This window comes from Paramisgurnus dabryanus, chromosome 7, assembly GCF_030506205.2.
Source record: "Paramisgurnus dabryanus chromosome 7, PD_genome_1.1, whole genome shotgun sequence".
Classification (NCBI taxonomy): Eukaryota; Metazoa; Chordata; class Actinopteri; order Cypriniformes; family Cobitidae; genus Paramisgurnus; species Paramisgurnus dabryanus.
The window spans coordinates 24,920,715-24,938,296 of record NC_133343.1 but is presented as its reverse complement, the minus strand read 5'-3'; the positions used below and the strand labels follow the sequence as shown (position 1 = coordinate 24,938,296).

The 17,582-nt window shown below is 36.2% G+C and overlaps 1 protein-coding gene across 1 annotated transcript; it reads left to right on the top strand.

The window, feature by feature from the left end:
* The first annotated feature begins 3,542 nt into the window (after positions 1 to 3,542).
* On the top strand, positions 3,543 to 14,219 carry LOC135757885 (cystathionine gamma-lyase-like). Its single transcript, XM_065272638.2, has 12 exons — positions 3,543 to 3,828; positions 4,825 to 4,906; positions 4,998 to 5,093; positions 5,370 to 5,479; positions 6,047 to 6,181; positions 7,370 to 7,427; positions 7,515 to 7,592; positions 8,347 to 8,499; positions 9,791 to 9,912; positions 10,005 to 10,057; positions 10,649 to 10,787; positions 13,575 to 14,219. Exons 1-12 carry the CDS (start codon positions 3,655 to 3,657, stop codon positions 13,587 to 13,589), a joined length of 1,215 nt encoding a protein of 404 aa, XP_065128710.1. The 5' UTR covers positions 3,543 to 3,654; the 3' UTR covers positions 13,590 to 14,219.
* The last annotated feature ends 3,363 nt before the right edge of the window (positions 14,220 to 17,582 follow it).

Sequence of the window (17,582 nt, the reverse complement as noted above, 5' to 3'; positions counted from 1 at the left end):
CTAAACCGAGACCAAGACCAAGACAGGCTGAGACAGAGACAACACCAAGACCAGTGCAAGTCACTGCATTAAAACACTTATGATAAAACGTGGAATATGCAGATGATTAGGCACTTCTTGTCTGTGTGTGTGCATGCATGTGTGTGTGTGCCATCAGTAAAGTTGATAAAATAATCAAAGGCATTGCAGATATGTGGGAATTTATCTTTGTCTATAAGCAAATAAAAGTGAACAAACACTAAAGAGCTGAAATCAACTTATCCATTTATTCTGAACTGTCTTTCCGTGGCTTGCCATCCACTAAACACAATGCAGGTGCTTTTAGTAATAAAATTAGAAAAATTGTCATTGGGAGAAACTTAAACAATACTTGCCAACATCATATGCCTGAATAAACTGCATAAAATTAATGATAAATAAATTTGTGATGTGCCATCAGTTGTGGTCTTGACCGGTCTTGAAATAAAATTCCGAGTCCTCTTTGTCTGAGACCGAGACGAGACCGGGTAAAAATGCTGTCGATTCCGAGACGAGACCAAGACCTTTAAAAAGTGGTCCGAGAGCGGTCTCGAGAACTACAACACTAGTGGATAGTGACCACCTCGGGCACCATTCACTCCTATAGGAACCAGAAAACCTTTCAAGCTTCAGAATTACCCAAAAATGTTAAATAACTCCACTTGACATGTGTCTGTCCTAAAGACATTAACTCAGCTACTTTCTTGTTGTGGATATCAAAGTTGCATTATTTAAAAGTAAACATTTTAAATAGTTCAGACACAGAAAATGTTCACTGAAAAGAGAGGAAACACTTAAAAATATCAACATTTCTGAAAACAAAGAAAGTTTTATTTTTGGGTGAACTATCCCTTTAATTCAAACACACCCTCACAATGCTTACCTTGTGATGTAACAAGACTTAATGTGAGCAGTAAAGCACTGAAGCAGGTCCGTTCCATCACATAAATGTGATTTATGATTTAAAGAGCTCCTGAGGTAAAAAGCGGACACAGCGGACTAAAGATTTATTCTTACATTACATATTCGAGCCATGACCAAACGCCAAGCAAAATACACGCAACACCCAAATAGTCTACACGCGACTCAACAGTCCTTTGTTTTAGTGCCAGCAGTCAAATGAAGTGAAAAAAACTGTACTGCTAATTTTCATAAATGTTGCTCAGTATGCTCACATGCCAATAAACAGTGTTATGCGTATAAAAAGAAATAAAACTATTGTTGACCGTGACTCAGATGCAGGTTTCAAAGGTAGTTTCATTTCTTTAAATTAAGTGTTTTGTCAGAACAAGTTTGACAACTTGTCATACTAGACCTTCCCAAAAACGGGCAAATCACCCTTCTCATACACAATACATAATCACACTGCACATGCAAACAACAGGAAGTAAGAACGCAAGACTGTCCCATGTCTTAAATCTACACCCACACTTTCTCGAATACTGCTTTAGAGTGCAACATGCATCATGTTCTGGAGGTAACAGTGAGACTTTTGCCCAAACCTTGCAAGTTGTCTGTGAAACTCTTAATTGTTATTTTATAAAATGATATTATTTTGATGGCAAAACAGAAAGTGTTGCACATTTAATTGGTACAAGCATGTATTTTGTAAAACATCTGCAACTGCTTTTATTATATAATTAGAAACACCATTAATTGTGTCATTTATTCAGGGACTACAGAATAAGCAATACTTTAATAAAGCTGCATGCACAAAATGCAGAGCATTTTACAGTAGAGGAGCCAAGAATTCTGCTTATGAAAGTTAAAGATAAGTGTAGATAATAATCTTGAAGTTAATAATCAAATTTTCATTTCGGAGTGTTTTTTATTTAATGAAAAACGTAAAAATCTTAACGCCCACTAGAACAGTTGAGTCAAATACAGGAAATCCGTCATGTAGGCAAGTGCAAAGACTACAAGTGTGGGTATTTGAAATGCCTTTTTTATCTACATTTTTTGATGTAGCTGATATACACTCACCTAAAGGATTATTAGGAACACCTGTTCAATTTCTCATTAATGTAATTAATTAACTAATCAACCAATCACATGGCAGTTGCTTCAATGCATTTAGGGGTGTGGTCCTGGTCAAGACAATCTCCTGAACTTCAAACTAAATGTCAGAATGGGAAAGAAAGGTGATTTAAGCAATTTTGAGTCTGAGTATTGACAATCAGCTCAGTTAGTGGGATTTTCACGCACAACCATTTCTAGGGTTTACAAAGAATGGCGTGAAAAGGGAAAAACATCCAGTATGCGGCAGTCCTGTGGGCGAAAATGCCTTGTTGATGCTAGAGGTCAGAGAAGAATGGGCCGACTGATTCAAGCTGATAGAAGGGAAACTTTGACTGAAATAACCACTCGTTACAACCGAGGTATGCAGCAAAGCATTTGTGAAGCCACAACATGCACAACCTTGTGGCAGATGGGCTAAAACAGCAGACGACCCCACTGGGTACCACTTATCTCCGCTACAAATAGGAAAAAGAGGCTACAATTTGCACAAGCTCACCAAAATTGGACCATTGAAAACTGGAAAAATTTTGCCTGGTCTGATGGTTTTTGATTTCTGTTGAGACATTCAGATGGTAGAGTCGGAATTTGGGGTAAACAGAATGAGAACATGGATCCATCATGCCTTGTTTTTCTTGGCACACTTTAGGCCTCTTAGTGCCAATTGGGCATCGTTTAAATGCCATGGCCTACCTGAGCATTGTTTCTGACCATGTGCATCCCATTATGACCACCATGTACCCATCCTCTGATAGCTACTTCCAGCAGGATAATGCACCATGTCACAAAGCTCAAATCATTTCTAATGGGTTTCTAGAACATGACAATGAGTTCACTCTACTAAAATGGCCCCCACAGTCACCAGATCTCAACCCAATAGAGCATCTTTGAGATGTGGTGGATTGTAATTTACACATTTACACAAGTTTTTTGGAAAATCAAAACAAATCTTTAGAATCAACTTTTAACTTTCTTATCCTTGTGGCAAAATTCTATTTTCACAAACAAAGATTTCTTAAGAAAATACTTACTTTTATAGATTTCTTGTGTGAAGTAGAACATTTAATTAAATCACTAAGACTAATTGATGTTAAAAAATATTTCTTTTTTGAAGAAATATGATGAGATCTTTCATGTACTGTAATTAATACTTGTTTTGTATTTGTATTTATTTCTTTTTTCTCTTGTAATTAACATTACATCCAAAGTCATCTGAACAGACGAAAGAGATTTCGTCTGTTCAGATGACTTTGGATGTAATGTTAATACACTTTGTGTTATATATGCTATATATGACATTTCTGAATAAAAAATAAAGTGTGGGTATTTGTACGCAGCCATAGATAAATACAAAGATAGATAGACAGATAAGATAGATGTCCGGTACATGTTGCATCATCAGATTGTTGCTCTGTGCCTATTGGTCACGTGACACTACGCCCCTGGGTTATCGCCAATCCACTTCATTCTCTTCCGCTACACATACTGTGATTGGCGTAGACGTCACGATAGGGTTGTTTAATGTAATGTTATAGTAAGTGAGAGAGCTGCTCACTCTTCTGTGTTCTCAGGGACCCGGTAACGTTATCTAATAATTAGTCGTATCAAGACAGCGTACACATGGCTTCACACGCGCAGAACGACATCTCAGCCGGCTTCCTGCACGAGTACAAATCATTCGCCACAGACGCGGTACACGCTGGATCAGAACCGGAGCAATGGAACTCATTGGCCGTAGTGCCCCCCATATCATTGTCTACCACGTTTAAACAGCACGCTCCGGGAAAACATGCGGTAAGGCAAACTGTATACTGTCAATTAGCTGAGGGTTATATATAATTTTCCATTTCCTATATTTAAAATTGTTGACTGTATATGGAAACGGACTTGAGCGCTTCGTGTCAAAACCGAGCAGGACTTTTAATATGAAAAATAAAATAACTGATTGAAAGAATATGAAGTTAATAAGTAAAAAGTAGGTTTAGATTAAAAAAACCCCAATGTGTCGTGACTCGCGAGTGTCAAACATTTTTACACTACAGTAATAATATATTACTCCATTTGGCGACATACATGTTTATGATGACACACATGTAAATTATTACTCGTGTTCGTGAGGACAAAACACGATGTGCATTCATATTTTTGACAGGTGCAGATTACCTTATCTCTAATTACATGCTTTGAGTTACTCAAAAATAAACACGGACGAAAATAAATACATGTAACGTTAATAACATACGACAATATACAAATGTATTTCTGAGCAGTACATTTGCTAAATGAACCCAAAAAAGTTATGTCATAGTGACTAAGCACTAATAGTAAACTACACTGGCACAGTAACAAAAACTACACATTTACAAAATAAAGTTGACATTTTTATTTAAACCCTAACACAACTTCAGGTCGAGCGTTTAATTACTACGCTAAATTAGTTACCGTTTATCTGCAAAAATGCTGTAAACTGACTGACAGGAAGTATGTTGACGAGTCGTGAGAACAGCCAGATGTTAAAAATAAAAACACGTGGCTTGCTATAACTATTTTGTGCTTACTGTAAGTAACACTGTCACACGTGTTTTCTGGCAAACTAAGTGAATAATATTTTGCATAATAAAATATTTCAGTGTGATATAATAATATATTTCAGTGTGAACCTTATTCATTGAGTCATTCACAAATTTATGCTTTTTATTTACGTGGATTCAATATTGAATATATTATATTGATATATAACATATTGATGCACGTACAGTCGGCTGTATTAACCCTTTTCTAATGTTTCAGGGTTTTGAATACAGCAGGAGTGGAAATCCCACTCGAAATTGTCTTGAGCGAGCGGTCGCTGCTTTGGATGGTGCACAATACTGTGAGTCACCAATCAATACAATGTCATTTTTTATTATACGTAAATTAAACAAATTTGAAAACCTTATTGTTGATCTGTTTGACATTAATAGGTCTCGCTGTTGCGTCTGGATTGGCTGCTACAATGACCATCACACATCTTTTTAAATCCGGAGATGGAATCTTGTGCATGAATGATGTCTATGGAGGTGAGTGACTCTTATTAAACGGATAATGAGCCATATTCACTTCCTTAGTAGGAAAAAATAATACTATGGAAGAGAATGAGGCTCATGAACGGTTTGGTTACAAACATTTCTCAAAAAAACATCTTCCTTCGTGTTCATCAGAACAAATACATTTATACAGTTTGTTTGTAACAACATGACAATGACAGAATTTTCATTTTTGGGTGAACTGTCCCTTTAATAGAAAATGAATGACATCTAGCTGACACAGTGTGTCTATATCTTTTTTTCAACCAGGTACTAATCGATATTTCAAAAAAATAGTAGCCGAAGTGGGCCTTGATGTGTCCTTTGCAGACTTTACAAAGCTGGAGGTGCTAAAGGCGGCTCTTAAACCCAATACAAAGGTACACCTGGCTTTAGACTTTTAATTAAAGAAGGCTTTTGCAAAATGTTTGTGCAGTATATTGCTTTGCCTTTAAAGGATAACACAACTGTTTTTCAATATTTTACTATGTTCTTACCTATGCATGCACTTTTAATCTTTGTACAGCGCTGCTTGAATGTGTTGGCATTTAGCCTAGCCCCATTGATTCCTATGGCTCCAAACAAAAGTTTTATTTTATGCCACCATACTTACTCGTGTAACTACTCATGTAACAGTCTTTAAATAGGGAAAACATGGAAGTGTTTGGTTGCTTCTAAATTCATCCCTGATTGGATCCTAAGGAATGAATGGGGCTAGGCTACTGCTAACACATTTACAAGGCGCTGTACAAAGATTAAAAGTGCACGCATTGAAAAAAGATAGGTATGTATAAATTCATCTAAGTTGAGGTAAGAACAAAGTAAAATATTTAAAAAACGGTGGAGTTTTCCTTTAACACAACTACACTTATATCTTTAAGTGCACTACTGAAACAGCTTAATATTAGAATGGGATATTAATGGGCTATTTTCTTCTTTTTCTACAGATGGTATGGATTGAAACTCCCACAAATCCAACTATGAAGGTTGTGGACATTCAGGCTTGTGCAGATATTGTCCATGAGCACAACAAGGACACAATTGTTGTCGTGGACAATACCTTCATGTCAGCCTACTTCCAGGTATACACAGTATTGTTTATTCTACTTATTTGGTACCTTCTTATTTATTTGAAGTCGCTACTAAACATATGTTCCAGTGCCAAATACATAGTGTATTTTTTGTGTTACACAAGATTATACACTCACCGGCCACCTTTTTTTAGATACACCTAGCTAGTACCAGGTTGGACCATCTTACTTTCAGAACTGCTTTATTTCTTTTTGGCATAGATTTAAAGATATTGGTACATATTGTAGCATCATCCATAATGCAAATCTCCCGATCCACCACATCCCAAAGGTGCTCTATTGGATTGATATATGGTGACTGTGGAGGTCATTGGAGTACAGTGAACTCATTGTCATGTTCAAGAAACCAGTCTGAGATGATTTTAGCTTTGCAACATAGTGCATTATCCTGCTTAAAGTAGCCATCAGAAGAAGGGTACATTGTAGTCATAAGGGATAGACATGGTCAGCAAGAACAATCAGGTAGGCCGTGGCTCAATTGGTACTAAGGGACCCAAATTGTGCTAAAAAATATCCCTCACACCAGTACACCACCACCAAGCAGGACAGATCCATGCTTTCATGTTGTTTAAATTCTGACCCTACCTTCTGAATGTCACAGCTGAAATTGAGACTCATCAGACCAGGAATTGCTTTTCCAGTCTTCTATTGTCCAATTTTGGTAAGCTTGTGCGAATTGTAGTCTAAGTTTCCTGTTCTTAGCTGACAGGAGTGGCACTCGGTGTGGTGGTCTTCTGCTGCTGTAGCCCATCTGCTTCAAGGTTTGACCTGTGGTGCGTTCAGAGATGGTATTCTGCATACCTTGGTTGTAACGATTGGTTATTTGAGTTACTGTTGCCCTTCTTCCTCAAACCAGTCTGCCCATTCTTCTCTGACATAAAGGCATTTTCATCCACACAACACAACTGCCACTCATTGGATAGTTTCTTTATTTCGGACCATTCTCTATAAACCCTAGAGATGGTTTTGCATGAAAATCCCAGTAGATCTGCAGTTTTTTAAAATACTACGTCTAGATGCCTAAATTCATTCAGTTGTTGTCATGTGATTAGCTGGTTAGCAATATGTGTTAACAAGCAATTGAACAGGTGTACCTAATAAAGTGGCAGGCGAGTGTGTACTTGGAAGATTTCATTGCAGTTGTGAAGTTTCCCAACTATTTTTTTCCCTACTGAACAGCGCCCCCTGGCCCTTGGAGCCGATATCTGCATGTATTCTGCCACAAAATACATGAACGGTAATAGTACTGATAACATATTAATCAAACTTTTTATTTCAGCTACATTCAGTGGCTTAAAATTGAGATTTCTTTATGTAATTTTAGGTCACAGTGATGTTGTTATGGGCCTGATATCTGTCAGCCGTGACGACCTTTATGAACGACTTAAGTTTTTGCAGAATGGTAAGACTTTTCTCCTGGCCTTAATCAAATCTAAAACCTTTCAGATGTAAGATGTGAGTAGTTTATCTGATACCATTTATATTTGCTAGATATGCCAGCAGGTCTTTTATGTTACTGAGGTCAATACTGAGGCATAAATTATTGATGTCAAACTTTAAAAACTTTAGATTAAGGGCTATAAAGTAATGTTCAATAAAATAACTCTTATAACATCAGAGTTCTTACCCTTTAAAATAAATCGACATTTATGGACAAAATTGAAAACTGAGTCCATCAGCAAGGGGTTGAAATAATACTTTCCAAAACCCTAAAGAAACATTGTATAATATTTCATTGCACAACACAAGTGCATCCTTTAGATACTCAAATGCTATATTTTGTTATATTATATGACTCTAAAAACCATCTGGTGTGTCTTTTGGGTGCTACAAAGACACAGCTGTCAGGAGGCCACTAACCAGTAATGGGCACCATAAGCAATTCTGTTATGGATATTTTTTGATAAAGCAGATCGTAGCATATTACTAGCTTTGATAGCTTTTTTGGTATTTGTAAAGCAACAGAGTCACAGTTGATTTAGAACTTAATGACAGATGCGACCTTGCGTGTCCTGCCAACAAATCACAAAGTGACTCTGTATGCCAACAGCATGAACTTTGCTTTTAAGGGCATAAAAATCACAAATTAATTACTAAAATTAAAAGTAAAGTGCATACATGCACAATATATTTAATTTCTGTTTTCTATACCTTAGCTCTCGGAGCTGTGCCCTCCCCATTTGACTGCTACATGTGTAATCGAGGTCTGAAGACACTGCACCTGAGAATGAAGCAGCACTTTAAGAACGCAATGGCTGCGGCAAAGTTTCTGGAGGCTGACCCAAGGGTGGACAAAGTTATCTTCCCAGGTTTTTATTATATTATCCTAACCTTACATAACAGTGTACATTGCCAAATGATGTAAATCTGTCTTCAATGAATTCCCCTCACGTTATTTCACACCCATATGATGCTCTTTGGTGTAGATTAGATTCAGCTTTATTCTCATTGTGCAGAGGCAGTGAAACGCAGTTAGCAGAAGTGCAAATAGCAGCATGTACATAAATGAATATAAATGTTTAATGAAGTGCAAAGTATGAAGTAGAAAAGCAAAGACCAGCTTAATGCAAATGTGTACGAATACAAGATGAGGTGCAAATAAAGACATAAACAGACCAGCTTAATGCAAATGGGTGATTCTCACGAAATCCAGATTTAGAAGGTCATATTTTTTAAAAAGCCCTTGATGCCATTTTTTTAATTTTGCACTTATAAGATTAAGGTCTGAACTTACTATAACCATTATTTTTAGAGGATTTAAAAATATTTCCTATAGGATTATTTACATTATCATTATCAAAAATGATAATTACTGCAACATGATATTACATTAAATATATGCATTTCCAAACTCATGTTTCGGTAATGAGAACTGAAAAGTTGTCTAGGTACTATGACAAACAAAATTTCAACTTTTATCTGGAGAGAAAAATAAGAACCGCTTACCTGGTATCCATCTTGAGTGTCACAGTCAATTATGTCCCTTCCAACTAATTTTTTTTTTTGAAAATGTTAGTTCCTTGAGGGCTTTAAACGATGATTGAAAATTGTTGCGGAGAATGAAAAAATTGGTCTTCTTGGACACATTTATATTCCTTATTGTTAATCACCAAATACCACGTTTCTTTACTGTAAATGTTTATAGTATAACATGCACTGAAGCTTTTTATTTTTTTGATTTTTTAATTATAAATATTTCCATGTCAAAGAACCCAAATCCAGTCATGGACACAAAATTTTCCCCTTAAATGTGGAAAAAACATTAAAATTGGTTTGTATGATGTCATTTGAAATCATGTGCAAAATAGTACATGAAGAGATGTATGTAACTGCATGCTTCTTATTTTGATACTCTTAATTTGCTTTTACTATTTTTATCAAAATGTTTCATGACACTCTTAAGTCTAATTTCGTGAGAATCACCCAAATGTGTATGAATATACACATACGTCAGAGTGGGATGCAGTGCTCAGTTGTACAATGAAACCAAATGTTATTTTTCTGTTTGATGAAAATAAATCCTGTGGTTTTGGGAAAAACATCATTGATTATTTAAATTTTGTTTACCTGGATAGACAGACAATCTCTTTATCTCCACAGGTCTTCCATCTCACCCTCAGCATGAGCTGACAAAGAGACAGAGCACAGGCTGTCCAGGGATGATCACCTTTTACATCAAAGGAAAACTGGAGCATGCCAGCACATTTCTCAGCAATCTGAAGGTCATTTACTGTAAAACTGTTTTGCGAGGCAGATCAGATACATATTGTTGGATTTTTTTGTTTGAAAATCTCTTTTGTGTTCTGCATTTCAGCTGTTTGCACTTGCTGAAAGTCTCGGTGGTTACGAGAGTCTAGCTGAGCATCCGTAAGTACTGAACACTCACTACCTAGTACACAGTACATATTTATTTGTCCCCTTAATAATGAATACTCATACTAAAATAATTATAGTATAGCATAGTACAGTATAGTTAATTGTAAAATATAATAATATAGTTAAGGTAAAAGGATAATCGTTTTTGTACACCTTTGCTTGTTTTATTTACATTTATAAGTATCTGTGAATGAGTCAAAAAAACTTGAGTTGGCTTTATATCATATGAACACAAGGGGGCGTGAGTGCTTTAATGTTCCAGTAACTGGGAATTACAGAAGCAACACTGCTGTTGTTGGAGCGCTTTGCGTCATGTATTCAGTAGGAAAGAATAAATCATATATTTTAGCTATAGAATCCGGCCTTCAATATAAATACAAAGCTCAAGGTAATGCATTTAATAACCAATGGCCTATAAAGCAATTGCAGTTCAAGTAATTCACTTAATCTTCTGTCACTAAAACTTTCTTGCGTACCTTACAAGTCTGCTGTCACTATAATTGCCCTGGACAACACAAGGTTTCATTAAACAGTACTGGGAATGTTGCATCCATATTCGCAATGCACTTCTTTTTTTTTTAGTGCCATTATGACTCATGCTTCAGTGTGTGAGGAAGAGAGGAAGGAGCTGGGTATTAACGATACTCTCATTCGTCTCTCTGTGGGCCTTGAGGATGAAGACGATATTATTGCAGATTTAGACCAAGCCCTTAATGCTGCTGTAAGTATTTAAAAACACAAATTACATGCACACATCTCCTTTTTTTAATTAAACCTTAAAAGAAAAGTTTTACTTTTAACGTACATTTCGGCACACAAAGCTATCTTAAGACTCGGAAAGCTTTAAAAGACCGGGAACGTTGTTGCGCTTGAGTCATGTGAACTACTTTTATTGTTCTTTTATGGTGCTTTTTGAAGCTCTCGTCTCCAATAATTGCATAGAAAAACTAAGTTTTGAAATTACACAAATATGATCAAAGTTTTATTTTGCAGCGAGTTATTTTTTTAATTCAGCTGTTGGCTCCCTACATTCTCCTACATAAACAAATACGTGTTGTTCACATATACATGTCCGGATGGTCATGCACACTGCAAATAGACATATAGTTCATATATCACTGATCCTAAATAGATCTGTTTACAAGGTACTTTCTGTATACATAGCCTGTGGCTTATCTTTATGACCAAGGTCATCGTCTCCATACTCGAGCGTTATCGATAATCGTGTCCAGTATTACTAACTATACCATCTCGGTTATTGCTCACAGGTGCTTTTAAACATTTAATGGTGCTTCTACAAATAAATAGTTTTATTCCCTGAAATAAAATGCCATTTCTTAAAGCCTGTGTCAACACTGAGATGATTTCAGTCCATAAAATTCAGTGATCCATCTCGAAGAGCTCTTTTAAGTGCATGGCAAAACAGGGTCCGAGAAATAAAGCCAAATTGACTTTGGTACGGCAATTATTCCCATATTTGTGAGGTGAGCGGTAGGGGTGCGGGTGGCCGCCACAGTGCTTCTGCTGTGTTCAGTCTCTTGGGAAACCCTGGTTTGCTCTGCTGCATCCAGTTTTTGATATCACACCGATGCAGGCCAAAAGTTATTAGAGAGCAGAGGTGGTTCAGCTCAGTCTGAAAAGAGCTGTACAGTGGGTATACTGCGTGCCCTTTTATTATGAATGTGTGATAATCCAGTCTCACTGGTAAGAGCACACCATCAACAATTCACTGCCATCGTTGTGCATGGCTTTCCTGATCCCAGAGATGCGCTTTGTCGCTCAACTGAAGAAAATGGAATTGAAATCCGGACTTTCCATCCAGTACCCATATGAAACATTACAAAAGAGGCTTTGTGATTTGTGGTGTGTTTTAATTTAAGATGACATAAGCTCTGAAGGCGAAAATTCCATTAGGTCTTGGCACGCGGCTTTCTTCTGAGAGATCCAGATCTTTAGTTCACTTTAAAAACACAAGTTAATTATGTGCACTTTGGCGAGGTTAAGTGCTGTCAGGTTTTTGTTAGTTACTCAATATGCTAATGTTCACAGCATTTATTGAATTGCTTTACGTGGTGAATCTCAATTTGCCACATCTTGACAATGGGCTTTTTAAGCGGTTGTGCGTCGCTACTTATCAACCGATCAGTGAACTGTGAAACCCTAAAGGAACAGTTCATCCTAAAATAAAATTCTGGTATTATTTAGCCAGTAAGTGATTTAGTAGTCCTCTTTTTATGTGCAAAACGTGAAAATATTACAGCAAAAACTGTTTGTAGACTTGGAATATAGTGCATGAGGTGCATGGAGTACTTCGTTCTATGCCAATTTTATGGTGTATTTAATAATATCCAAATACTGAAGAGACACTGCACTTTTTTGGAAAATATGCTCATTTTCAGCTACCCTAGAGTTAAACATTTGATTCTTACCGTTTTGGAATCCATTCAGCTGATCTCTGGGTCTGGCGGTAGCACTTTTAGCATAGCTTAGCACAATCCATTGAATCTGATTAGACCAGTAGCATCACGCTAAAAAATAACCAAAGAGTTTTAATATTTTTCCTATTTAAAACTTGACTCTTCTGTAGTTACATTGTGTACTAAGACCGAAGGAAAATTAAAAGTTGTGATTTTCTAGGCAGATATGGCTAGGAACTATACTCTCAAACTGGCCCAATAATCCAGGACTTTGATGATGTAACATGGCCGCAGCAGGCGTACTGATATTACGCACTGCCCGAAAATAGTCCCCTGCTATTGAAAATAACCAAGGGGACTATTTTCCATCAGTGCGTAATATCACTATGCCTGCTGCAGCCATGCTACCTCAGCAAAATCACGGTTATTACGCCAGTTTGAAAGTATAGACCGTTTCAGCGGTAACAACATAAACAAGCCGCTGTCGCGGTCCGCACGTAACTTCCGGTAAACTCCGCTAATAATAAATAACAACAAATTCTTTAAACATAGTTTATTTATATAACAAGCAAACAAAACAACACATAGATTACCTAGGAAACCAAAACATTTGTTATTTTCGACGAGGCATTTGTTCAAGAGATCAGTTTAGCAACTAGTCAGACCATTAAAAAAACGAAACCGGAAGTAAGGTTCGGATCCAGACGTGTATCACGTGCGTCCGATGAAAATATCTATAGTTCCTAGCCAAATCTGCCTAGAAAATCACAACTTTACATTTTCCATCAGTCTTAGTACACAATGTTACTAAAGAAGAGTCAAGTTTTAAATAGAAAAATATTGAAACTTTTAAGTTATTTTTTTTGCGCGATGCTAACGATCTAATCAGATTAAATGGATTGTGCTAAGTTATGCTAAAAGTGCTAGCGCCAAACTCGGAGATCAGCTGAATGGATTCCAAAACTGTAAAAATCTAATGTTTAACTCTAGAGGAGCTGGAGAATGAGCATATTTTCAAAAAAAGTAAATATCCCTTTAATGCCATTAAAAAGTATTTTAACAGTAATCTAATGTTATGTTTGTTACAACAGCATCCCAAAAAATAAGAGGCAAGATCCAGTCAAGATAGCCCTGGAACAAAGCCGATGCCACGATGAAATCAGGACGTGATTTTTTTTTGGCACATTTTTAATTAAAGAGAGTGCCAATGAGGCTTGAAAAATATGTATTGCAATTATCAGGGAACAAATATGTTTAACACATTCAGCTATTTCATGGATCAGGAATTTACTTTTTTAACCTCAGTCAATGAACAGAGATATTCAGATTGCATTTTATGAATTTAAATTTGCTGCTTATGCATTTCTATCTACTGTAATGATTTCTTGGAAAAAGTTTTAATAAGGGAAAATATTGGAATATCCGCAAAGGGAAAATGTACATAATGCAATTATTTTTAACGTTTCACGCTTTATATTTATACTGCTTGAGTGAATCAACAAGTGGTTCATTCTGCATAATTTGCAATGAACAGTTAACGCCTACATCAAGTTTTTGAACAACACACAAATGCACAATGGAGTATTCCTGCACATCTGCTATGACTCAAATCAGCGTCACTGCTCAAATTGTAGTATAAATACATCATATCTAAATGCTTAAGCTTTTTCATTTCTGAAAGGGTCTCGCTTGAATATTGTTTGTGCTTCCAGACCCATTAAAGGCCATTTGAAGTCTCTGTGTTTTTTCTTCCTGCACATCTTTGATGGTGGTACATCATAAGCAATCACTTTGAAGTCATCCAACACCGCCCATGTAATTGGATGATAAATAGTTAAATGTGTATCTAATCTAATGTGACCATCAGAGTGTGATCATCTAACAACATCATCAATAATGCTACAATACAAGATTGAATGACAGCTCGTACTGAGAAATAATTACTTCTTTAAAGGATGAGTACGTATCAGATATTACTTTGCTAGTGGACCATAGCGTTTTGACAAGACTCATTTTTATTCTTTAATTTTCTACCCAATGTGAGATTTTAAGGCACTGGCTGCACTGGATAATGAGGAAAATATTCTTATATAATCTAGTTCTTTATGATGCCCTTGAATATTTTTCAAGGCATGGGTAATTTGTTATTTTCATATTGAAGTAAAGTGGCAAATGATATCTACTGTGGATCAAATCCATACATTTTGGGATCTCTACTGTGTTGGAAGATTTAGGGTTGTGGGCGAGGTGCATATCAATGCTTGTTTGTCAGACTGTTTACTACCACCCCCAGGCGAGTATTTTAAATGTGAATAGTACCTCATTTAAGTTATTTATATACTTTGATTAAATGGAGCTCTCTTTGGCAAACCAAATGGCATTAGCGTCCACTTGGAGATTTTGCACATAGAGAGTAATAGTTGAAAGATTTAGGGGCAGTTTCCCGGACAGGGTTTAAATTAATCCAGGACTAGGCCTTAGTTATATTAGGACATTTAAGTAGTTTTTACAAAACATACCCTATAACAAATATTGGTGTGCATCTTGAGACAAAACAATGGCACTGATATATTTTAAGATATGTGAGTGCAAGATGTTTTTAAATAAATGCAACTTAAAAATGCACTTTAGTCTGGGAAACCCTATACTGTTTGCTTGCAGACTACTAATCTGTTTAAAATCTTTACACGAATAGAAGGTTGAACAAACGAAAAGCAATTGCATTGTTAACCCGGAAATTTTGTAACAAATGTTGCGCTTATAGACATTAACCCAGCATTAGGTATATGAAATTTCATTAAAGACAGATTTGTCTGTCTGAAAGATCTTTTTGAAAAATCACTTTTTTGCAATAAGGTAAATCTATTTTGGGAGCAGTGTGTACTCCTCTTGTAGTCTATAAATGGTCTGGTAATAGAGTGCCGGAGGAATTTTTTAGGCCAACCTGGAAGTTAGTGGGACACTGGTTTCTTCGGAAAAAAAGGCCGCTAGTGTTTCCCTGCGTTCCCAGCACTGCGTTTAATAAAATAAAATAAAAGACACTTACACGTTTTGTCTAACAAGTTAATCTTCGCAGATGAATACAAGTGTTATGAATTTTAAAGGGTAAATGTGTTTACTAGAAATTTAAAAGGCCAATTTTGACAAACTTTTTTTTTAAACAGTTTTGTGTATCTTCTTTGCTGTGGTTTTTCTGGGGTGCTTTCTTGGTCCCATAAAATGGCAGTAACAGAAGACATGAACAAGGCTGAGGTTGAATCTATTTTGTGACCTTGTGTTCCTTTTTTATATAAAAATTAAAGTTTTATGTTTTGGTCTGGTCAGGATCCTTTCATGCTGCGGATTTTACTTCTTACACATCTGAGTCTCACCCTCAAGAGTATAGACAATGTGATGACCTGTTTTTTTAACATATAATGAGATATTATTCAGAAAGGCATTTTTACAACACATTTAAATTGTCATGGGCTAGAATTTAGGCATAGAATAAGATTTTAAGGTTTATTTTTTTTATATTTCCCCTTTGCATTCATTTTTTTGCACATGTACAAAATATGTGACTGCAATTTTTGGCTGGATATTGGATGTGAAATTTTATGGATATAATTATTGGATGATGGCACACAATTCTTTAAAGCGTTCTTCGAAAGGTGTGCCAGCACATATTATATATGCAACTGAGGCACTGTAGGGTCATTCAGATAGATCCAGTGGGAAATTACTTTCCACTTTGAGCCATCCATTTGCTTCGAGAAAGCACTTGGTTTTTTAAGATTAGAAATCCTCAAATAGTTTAAATGCTTAGTGTTTCTGTATGATGTAACATTGACCTTACTTAATTTTTTTAGGAAACAGTATTCATTTACTCCATAAAACATTTTGATCATCCAAATCAATCAGCTCATTTTACATTCATTGCAAAATATATAAAAGTGTGTAGTTTAGTAGAGCAGGCACATAAGCTGCACGGTACTCTTTTAAGAGGTCCTGTAGCCTATATATGTAAAGATAAGTACATCTATTACACATATGTACCTTTGAGTTGCACTCTTTAGGTACAAACGTATATTTAAAAGGTCATAACCCCAATGACACCTTGTGAACCTTTTTTCTGAGAGTGTAGGGGAGCTGACTTGACGACATCATCTGCAGTGGATGATGGATGAAGCGAAACAGTTTTGCGTTCAAAAATAAAAAAATAAATCAGACATTGCAGTTTAGTGTTTTCTCTGCAAGTCCCATGTCGTCCTAGTCTAAGAAATCAATACAAGACTGAGTTCAGATACGTGCGAGACTGAAACAAGACCGAGATGTTGATCTTCAGTACAACCGTAGCAAGCAATTTCGCATTTATTTCTAATAGCTGTCCAAACACAGCTCAGACGTCTAGTCTAAAACAAGGCAAAATGTGGGCTGTCAGTAAAAATACAATAGACGTCTAACCATAGCCCAAAAATGAATAAAATTAATTAAACCATACACCTTTATTACTGTTGCGATCTTGTAATCTTACATGATGAAATGTCTCACAAGTTAATTTAACAAAAACAACATGTAGACAAATTCAAGGTTATTTTGGCTAGAATTGGATTACTTATAGCCAGACCAGGTTTATAGCAGTTAGATGGTAAAATGACGACTATTGCTTGTCTTGTGTTCATTTTTTACACATTTTTTGTGTTGTGCTATTTAACACGTGTCATTTTTTGTTAAAGAGCACCAATTATCCAATTCACAATTTCAAATTTCATTTGGTTTGTAGGTGTGTATTAATATGTGAATGATATGCAAAAGTTACATACCTTAAAGTAAACGATGACGCAAATTATCGAAGTTATCGTCCCCAACGTAAATCTCTTTTCTTGGACTACAACAAACACACGAATCCCTTCCTGGGATTGGTGATGTAGTAAAGACCAACATTATCATAATTCCTCCCGCTTCGGACTCTGTTAGCCTGTAAGTTAACTCCTGTTAGCATTGCGACGAATCTTTCAAACATGTTAAGTAGCGTCACATTTCCGGCTGACATCAGAGCTATTCAGGCCAATCACAACGTACAGATTAGCTGGCCAATCAGAAACACAGCGTTTTTCAAA

Excerpts from the sequence above, each read along its gene's own strand:
- LOC135757885 (XM_065272638.2), top strand. The coding sequence starts at position 3,655 with ATGGCTTCACACGCGCAGAACGACATCTCAGCCGGCTTCCTGCACGAG. Across the intron at positions 3,829-4,824 it reads ACGCTCCGGGAAAACATGCG|GGTTTTGAATACAGCAGGAG; the intron begins GTAAGGCAAACT and ends CTAATGTTTCAG. Across the intron at positions 7,428-7,514 it reads TGCCACAAAATACATGAACG|GTCACAGTGATGTTGTTATG; the intron begins GTAATAGTACTG and ends ATGTAATTTTAG.